This window comes from Mandrillus leucophaeus, unplaced genomic scaffold, assembly GCF_000951045.1.
Source record: "Mandrillus leucophaeus isolate KB7577 unplaced genomic scaffold, Mleu.le_1.0 Scaffold60, whole genome shotgun sequence".
Classification (NCBI taxonomy): Eukaryota; Metazoa; Chordata; class Mammalia; order Primates; family Cercopithecidae; genus Mandrillus; species Mandrillus leucophaeus.
The window spans coordinates 7,133,519-7,142,129 of NW_012106475.1; the positions used below are offsets into that span (position 1 = coordinate 7,133,519).

Here is an 8,611-nt window from a genome sequence, read left to right on the forward strand (position 1 = left end):
GTTTTTGTTGTTGTTTTTTGTTTTTGAAACAGAGTCTCACTGTGTGGCCCAGGCTGGAATGCAGTGGCATGAACTTAGCTCACTGAAACCTCTGCCTCCTGGGTTCAAGCAATTCTCCTGCTAAGTTTGATACTTGATTAAGGTGGTAACCTCTGAATGTTCCATTGTAAAAGTGCATTTTCCCCTGTATAATTATCAGTTATCTGGAGGATGATATTTTGGGACTGTGCAAATATCCATTTCCTAAAACACTTTACTTAATAGCTTTATCATTTTATGTCCCTATTCCCCCTCCTTTCCTGCCCATAGGTAACCATTTATTCCTTGTTCATCCTTCTAGGGGGTAAGCAGATAATCCCCATTATTTGTGCATTCCTTATTCGCAAATTCACCTATTCACTAACATTTATTTGTAATGCCCAAATCAATGTTGGACGCTTTCATGGTCTTTTGAGGACATGCATAGAGAAGCAGAACATTTGAGTTGCCTATCACGTACATTCCCAGATGAGGTTAAACAGAGTGACACTGCCTTCTCGTGTCATCTCTCATACTATAAGTAAATGTCCCTTTTCTGGTACATTTAGTGCTGTATTTTCAGCATTTTTGCTATTTTTGTTGGTGATTTTGCTGTTTAAAGTTGCCTCCAAGCACAGTGCTAAAGTTTTGTCTAGTATTTGAAGGTACAAGAAGGTTGTAATGTGCCTTATGGAGAAAATGCATGTAATAAATAAGCTTCCTTCAGCTATGAGTTATAGGGCTGTTGGCCCTGAGTTCAGTGCTAATGAATCACAATATAAAGATGTTTTTAAATAAAAACACACATAAAACAAGGTTATATATTGGTCAGTTGATGAAAACATTGTCACCAGACGCTCACAGGAACTTAATTCTGTACTTCCCCTGGTAGCAATGGTTTAGTATTCACTAATTATTTGTTGGTGGCTACTTATAAAATCTAACTATCACAGGTACAGTAATGAGAATTAACTGTATGTCTTTCTATTCCTATCTCCTATCCTTTCTTACATAAAAATTAAAAATTTCTTTGTACTTTTTGTCTTTGAAAAATATTTCACTAAATAAAGAGAACTGTGTTCAAAAATCACTTGTGATGTTATGTTACCAATTTAATATGCAATTAGGTGTATTGGTTTTAGTATGCATTCAATTTTAAGCTCACCTTTTTATTTTCTATTTTTTGAATACGTAAGACATACACATGCATTAAAAGTCTCACTGTAAAGAAAGTTTTCACTTTCATCCCTATCGCCTCACCCATTTATAGTTAATCATTTTTGTGGTCTCTGGTTTAACCTTCCAGAGTTGTTTTGTTGTTGTTGTTGTTTTGAGACAGTCTGGCTCTTGTTGCCTAGGCTGGAGTGCAATGGCGCCATCTTGGCTCAGGGCAACCTCCGCTTCCCGGGTTCAAACGATTCTCCTGCCTCAGCTTCCCGAGTAGCTGGGATTACAGGCATGCACCACCATACCCGGCTAATTTTTTTGTAGTTTTGTAGAGATCGGGTTTCTCCATGTTGGTCAGGCTGGTCTCGAACTCCCAACCTCAGATGATCCGCCAACCTCGGCCTCCCAAAGTGCTGGGATTACAGGCGTGAACCACTGCGCCCGGCTTTTTTTGTTTTTGAGATAGAGTCTTGCTTTGTTGTCCAGGCTGGAGTGGTGGCATGATCTCGGCTCACTGCACCCTCCGCCCCCGAGGCTCAAGAGATTCTCCTGCCTCAGCCTCTCAGGAGCTGGGATTGCAAGCACGCGCCACCACATCTGGCTAATTTTTGTATTTTTTTGTATTTTCTTTTTTTGGTAGAGACGGGCTTTCACCATGTTGTCCCGGCTGTTCTCAAACTCTTGGCCTCAAGTGATCTGCCAGCGTCGGCCTCCCAAAGTTCTGGGATTACAGATGTGAGCCACTGCGCCCGGGGCCCAGAGGTTTTTTAAAATGCAAAAACTAATACATATATTTTTGTTTCCCTTCCTTCATTAAACTGCGCTTTTTTAAAAAAGAAAAAAAACCCGTATACGTTGGAGGTCACTTTATATTGGTACTGCGAAATCATCCTCATGTTTTATTTTTATTTTTTTATTTTTATTTTTATTTTTTGAGACGAAGTCTCGGTCTGTCGCCCAGGCTGGAGTGCAGTGGCCGTTTCTCAGCTCACTGCAAGCTCTGCCTCCCAGGTTCACGCCATTCTCCTGCCTCAGCCTCCCGAGTAGCTGGGACTATAGGCGCCTGCCACCTCGCCCGGCTAGTTTTTTGTATTTTTTAGTAGAGACGGGGTTTCACCGTGTTAGCCAGGATGGTCTCGATCTCCTGACCTCGTGATCCGCCCATCTCGGCCTCCCAAAGTGCTGGGATTACAGGCGTGAGCCACCGCGCCCGGCCTCATCCTCATGTTTTATAGGCCGCGTGTTTACTTATAAGTACTCCATGGTTTAGTCAACTCATTGGAGCAAGCGTTTTAAAGTGTGGCGGATTGACAGTCCACTTGGAATCAGAATACCTGAGTTCAAATCCTGACTCCACCACTTAACTCGTCGTTTCATCTTGAGCAAGTCCTTTACCATTTTTGTGTCTCAGTTTTCTCATCTGTAAAATGAGGCTGTTGTGGAAAAGACAGCACACAGCTCATTGGGCTGTCATGAGCAACACATCAATTCATACATTTAAAGTGCTTATGACGGTGCATGGCGCATACGAAGCCCTCAAGTTAAATAAAAACGGGGTAGGTGGGAGCGATGAAGATTTATAACAGCTTCCAGTAAATGTCGAGGCACAGTATTTCCAGAGCTTGTGCGAAGTAGGGAACCCAACAGCTCTCACAGCCTTCAAAGAAGGGGGATCCTGGGTCCGGGAAGCTCGGCCGCAGTCGTGGAATGTCTAGGGCAGCGGTGAGAGCGCTGTGGCTGGCTCAACGCAGCCCGACACCAGGGAAGACGCTCTGGCCCTCAATTTCCCGGCAGCAAAGGAGCGCGAGGTGATCTCCACTTTCAGCCTACTCGGTCCGGGGTTGCAAACTGCTAGGTGCGAGTGGCTGCGGCGCAGGCAGCCGGGACCAAGCAGGGATCGTAACAGGGTCGAGCGCGACCCGGGACAGGTCCGGGGGCGGAGCTGGGCCGGGGCTCGCCCGGGAAGGGGCGGAGCTGCGGCGGTGGCGCCAAATCGCGAATATGGCGCCGGAGCGGTTGCGGAGCCGGGCGCTCTCTGCCTTTAAGTTGCGGGGCTTGCTACTCCGGGGGTGAGTGGGCTTGGGCAGCTTGAGGGGCGAGAGGGAAGAGCTGGGGCCCGGCTGCCTCGTGCGGCAGCGGGACGCACCGCGGCGGCTCCCCGCGCGCGGAGAGGGGGCTTGATCTTAAATGACAGAGTTCTAAGAAGCGGCCGGGCGTGGTGGTTCACGCCAGTAATCCCACCACTTTGGGAGGTCGAGGCGGGCGGATCACGAGGTCAGGAGATCGAGACCATCCTGGCCAACATGGTGAAGCCCCGTCTCTACTAAAAATACAAAAATTAGCTGGGCGTGGTGGCGCGCGCTTGTAGTCCCAGTTACTCAGGAGGCTGAGGCAGGAGAATCGCTTGAACCCAGGAGGAGGAGGTTGCGCTGAGCCGATATCGTGCGACTGCACTCCATCCTGGCGACAGAGAGAAACTCCATTAAAAAAAAAAAAAGTTCTAAGATCTTGAGGCTGCCGTGCCTTCTTTGGTTTCACCGACCCGTGCAAGGAGTTTAATGTTTCTTCTAGGCGGGCCCGGGCTCTTTTCACGTGTCAAACTGAGCCCGAGAAGCGGCAACCTGTCTATGGCAGCCGGTTATCAGCGTTGGTGACCCGGTCAGCTCTCAGGCTCCGGGGAAGGTTGCTGAGACATCAGATGAGAGACCCAAAACAGCCCGCTCGCACGTCTGCAGTTGCCAATTTATGTGAAAGTCAGGTTTCCTGGACATATCTGTGTTTCTGAGGACCTATAGAACATATTCACCTTTCCAAGATTTTTCTCATTAAATCTGTTACGTGTTTTAGAGTTGTGTGTGTGTGTGTTTTTTTTTTTTTTTTTTTTTGAGACATGGTCTCACTGTCGCCCAAGCTGGAGGGCGGTGATGCGAACTTGACTTACTGCAGCCTCAACCTCCTGGGCTCAAGTAGCTGGGACTACAGGCGTGGGCCACCATACCTGGCTAATTTTTTGTTGTATTTTTTGTAGAGACGGGGTCTGGCTATGTTGCCTAGCCTGGTCTTGAACTCCTGGGCTCCAGTAATCCTCCCGCTGTGGCCTCCCAGAATGCTGGAATTACAGGTGTGAACCACCGTGCCTGGCCTAGAACACAATATTTTATACATATTTAAATACCTGCTGAACTGGATATACCTCATTGTATCTGTTTTTATTGCTCTCGTGTGTGTAGATTTTTTGTTGGTTTTTGTGAGTTTTATGGGACTTTTAACTGTACTTTGGGTTAGTAATGGATATACCTTGGGGGAAAATAATGAGTTTTGTTCAATTGGTCCTTGACATTTTGAAAGCATGAGCAACTGATGAATTAACTTTCTTTTCACTTAGAATTTGACCTAATATTAAGCTTTTGTTCATTAATTATTTCAGTCATAAGTATACTTAAATCTGTTAGCTGCAAAGCACTGTGCTAGGGCAAGGGGCTGCAAGAGAGAGCAAGAGCTTTGTAGGGGGCAGATAGTGTATTCTATTGCTGCATGACAAATTACCCCACAACTTAGAGGCTAAAACAGTACACATTTATTATCTCACATTTTCTGTGGGTTAGGAATTCAGGTGTGGCTTCGTTGGGTCCTCAACTTCAGGGTCTTTTCACAAGGTTGCAGTCAAGATGGATCATCTCAAATGTTGACCAGGCAGCATTCGCTTCAAGCTCATTCCGTTGTTGGCAGAATTCAGTTCCTGATTGCCTTGCAGGCTGTTGGCTGGAGGCTACCCTCAGTCGCTTGCCATGTGTGCCCCCGACATGGCTTCATCAAGAGAGAGAGAGTCCGCTAGTAACTCTGAAGTAACCTAATCAAGGAAGTGACATCTTGTTATTTTTAAATTTTTTCTTTTCACTTTTAAATTTTACTTTCAAAATTACAATACAGTAAGTTTTTCTATCCCTTTTGCTATATTCTATTTTTAGAAACAAGTTACTAGGTCCAGCCCACACTTAAGGGCAGGGGATTACATAGGTGTAACTACTAGGAGTAATGGATTATTGGGGGCCATCTTAGAAGTCTGTCTACCATGGATATTAAATGACTATTTCACAGCTATTTAATCTCAATTGTGAAAGGGATTTCAGGAAAGAAGTGCTATGAGAGTGTATAATAACGTGTATAAACTGCTGTAGAGTCAGGGAAAAACTTCACTTCAGAAGTGGTTTGGGCTGACTGTTAAAGAATGAGCAGGACTTGGCCAGGTGTGGTGGTTCATGCCTGTAATCCCAGCACTTTGGGAGGCTGAGGCGGGCGGATCACGAGGTCAGGAATTCGAGACCAACCTGGACAACAAAGTGAAACCCCATCTCTACTAAAAATACAAAAATTAGCCGGACCTGGTGTTGCGTGCCTGTAATCTCAGCTACTCAGGAGGCTGAGGCAGGAGAATAGCTTGAACCCGGGAGGTGGAGGTTGCAGTGAGCCGAGATTGCGCCACTGCACTTCAGCCTGAGCGAGAGAGCAAGACTCTATCTCAAAAAAGAAAGAAGAAAAAAAAAAAAAAAAGGAACAGGACCTGACGAGGTGGAGAGAAAAGTGGGAGAAAATGGCCATGTAAAGGCCCCGAAGCAGGAGAGTGCCAGGAAGGCCAGGGACATGGTATGAGCTTAATGGGATTTGGCAGGGGCAAGATCCTGTATGGCTTTGCAGGTTTTGGTCTATGCTAAGAACTGTCCCAAGACGTACCCAAAATGTATATGATTTTAGGGACTCAGTGGTCAAATATTTATGGACCACTTTCAAGTGTATTTAGAACCCTGTGGAAGGATGGCACAGACTTCTAAGTTACAGTTTTAATAATAAGTTTTAATAACTCAGTTCTCAGTTATCTATAATAAATTGGAGAGATGCAACACCTACACACAAAACAACTAATAAGCAACCCAACATATAGAACAATTAGTGTGATGACTATAACAATAATATGTGAAATGTTAAGTTGTGTGCTACAAATACAGAATGGCATGTAATTAGCTAATTGTTTAATACAGTAATCAGCAATAATATTGATGTGAGGTGTAAAGTTGTGTGCTGCAAATACAGAATGGCATGTAATGGTATGTAACTAGTTAATACTGTTCATTCTGATCATTATTGGGATTTAAGTCAGGAATTAATGTGATTTTATTTTATTTTATTTATTTATTTATTTTTTGAGACAGAGCCTCTCTCTGTCGCCCAGGTTGGAGTGCAGTGCCGCGATCTCTGCTCATTGTAAGCTCCGCCTCTCGGGTTCACGCCATTCTCTCGCCTCAGCCTCCGAGTAGCTGGGACTACAGGCGCCTGCCACCACGCCCAGCTAATTTTGTTTTTGTATTTTTAGTAGAGATGGGGTTTCACCATGTTAGCCAGGATGGTCTCGATATCCTAACCTTGTGATCTGCCCACCTCGGCCTCCCAAAGTGCTGGGATTACAGGCGTGAGCCACTGCACGCCCAGCTGTGATTTTTTTTTTTTTTTTTTTTTAATGATGGTCAGACTCATCCATGAAGCAGGTGGCAGTGTCTTAACAATATGCGTATTGTCAGGCCCGAGGGCCTCTTCCATCTTTGTCAAAGGGAGTGCCAACCTCTCTTTTCATATAACACAAATTCATGTGATTTTAATGAGTGTTGTTTCTATGATTATATTCAGATGTCATAGTTTTTTTAAGCCTTTTTCTTTTTTTGAGATGGAGTCTCGCTCTGTCGCCCAGGCTGGAGTGCAGTGGCACGATCTCGGCTCACTGCAAGCTCCGCCTCCCGGATTCACGGCATTCTCCTGCCTCAGCCTCCCGAGTGTCTGGGACTACAGGTGCCTGCCACCATGCCCGGCTAATTTTTTTGTATTTTTAGTAGAGATGGGGTTTCATCGTGTGTTAGCCAGGATGGTCTCCATCTCCTGACCTCGTGATCTGCCCGCCTTGGCCTCCCAAAGTGCGGGGATTACAGGCGTGAGCCACGGCACACGGCCAAGCCTATTTTTTTGTCTTATTTTATAATTGAAAACAGTGATTACTGGAATTTACTTTGAACAAGTGCATTATCAAATTAAATATATGAGTGTCTGTTATGTTCAGGATATGGTGCTTGACATTGAAACAGATGGACTCTTGCCTTAAATGTAGGGTAGTAAGTAGTACAAGGCTAATGTGATATATCAGATCTAAGGTATATGTAAATATGATTTTTAACAATTTCAGAAGAAAGGGAAGATTGCAGCAGGTAGAGCTGGTCTAGGAAGGCTTTTTAGAGGAACGATGTGATTTGAGGCTTTATGTTAGCAAGATATAGGAGGATGATTTTGTTCAGAAAGCACAGGAAAGATGAGTGCTATTTGAAGAGAGAAGTTAGTGTTCGTCCTTTCAGTGCCAGGTTGATGAGTGTTTGCCGCTTTTTGGCAGAAAACTTTTAGCCTTTAATTACTAATGACCTGCCTCATTTTTTCTTTCCTTTTCTTAGTGAAGCTATTAAGTACCTCACAGAAGCTCTGCAGTCTATCAGTGAATTAGAGCTTGACGATAAACTGGAAAAGATAATTGATGCAGTTGAAAAGCAACCCTGTAAGTAATATTTTCTGATAACTCCTAAATTGTTAATATAGTTCTGCATCTTCAGTTAGATGTATAGATTTAAAGTGAAGTTGAGGCTTCAGTATTAAGATGTCCCAGTGTTATAAGATGTATGCATGGTAGCATTTCTTCCCAAGGGGTAATACCTTTAGTTTATTTTAATTTTTTTTTCTTTCTTTTTTGGGACGGAATCTCGCTCTGTTGCCCAGGCTGGAGTGCAACGGCGCTATCTCGACTCACTGCAACCCCTACCTCCCAGGTTCAAGCAATTCTCCTGTCTCAGCCTCCTGATTAGGTGGGATTACAGGCACACACCTCCATGTTGGGCTAATTTTTTGTATTTTAGTAGAGACGGGATTTCACTGTGTTGTTCAGCCTGGTCTGGAACTCCTGGGCTCACGTAGTCCACCCGCCTCAGCCTCCCAAAGTGCTAGGATTACAGGTGGGAGCCACCATGCCCGGCCTTCTTTTTTATTTTAACTGTTGAAGACATCCAAACCTTTAATTTAGTTGGAACCTCAAGATATTCCCCAAGGGCCCTTTTATAGTTCCTCTCCCCCAGTGGAGGTGTCACCACCGTGTTTCCTGCACTTGGCTTCTGATTTTGATCTGGTCCTTTACAGTCACTTTGTCTCTCCTAGTGGCTATTACCATGTCATATTTAAGTGAGGTACTCCTAAATGTTTGGGAGGAAAAAAGAGTAAAGTAAGCAGAGCTGCCATCTCTTCTTTTTTTTTTTTTTTTTTTTTGAGGCGGAGTCTGGCTCTGTCGCCCAGGCTGGAGTGCAGTGGCGCGATCTCGGCTCACTGCAAGCTCCGCCTCCCGGGTTCC

General features: G+C 44.8%; 1 protein-coding gene across 1 annotated transcript in view; it reads left to right on the top strand.

The window, feature by feature from the left end:
- Positions 1-3,014: 3,014 nt before the first annotated feature.
- Positions 3,015-8,611, top strand: part of LOC105553650 (DNA polymerase epsilon subunit 2-like) — a gene marked incomplete at its 3' end in the record, with an annotated part of 30,361 nt that continues 24,764 nt past the window's right edge. Inside the window, exons 1-2 of the mRNA XM_011999772.1 lie at positions 3,015-3,254; positions 7,671-7,771. Of these exons, the coding sequence (XP_011855162.1) occupies positions 3,187-3,254; positions 7,671-7,771 (169 nt within the window). The remainder of the gene's footprint in view (positions 3,255-7,670; positions 7,772-8,611) is intronic.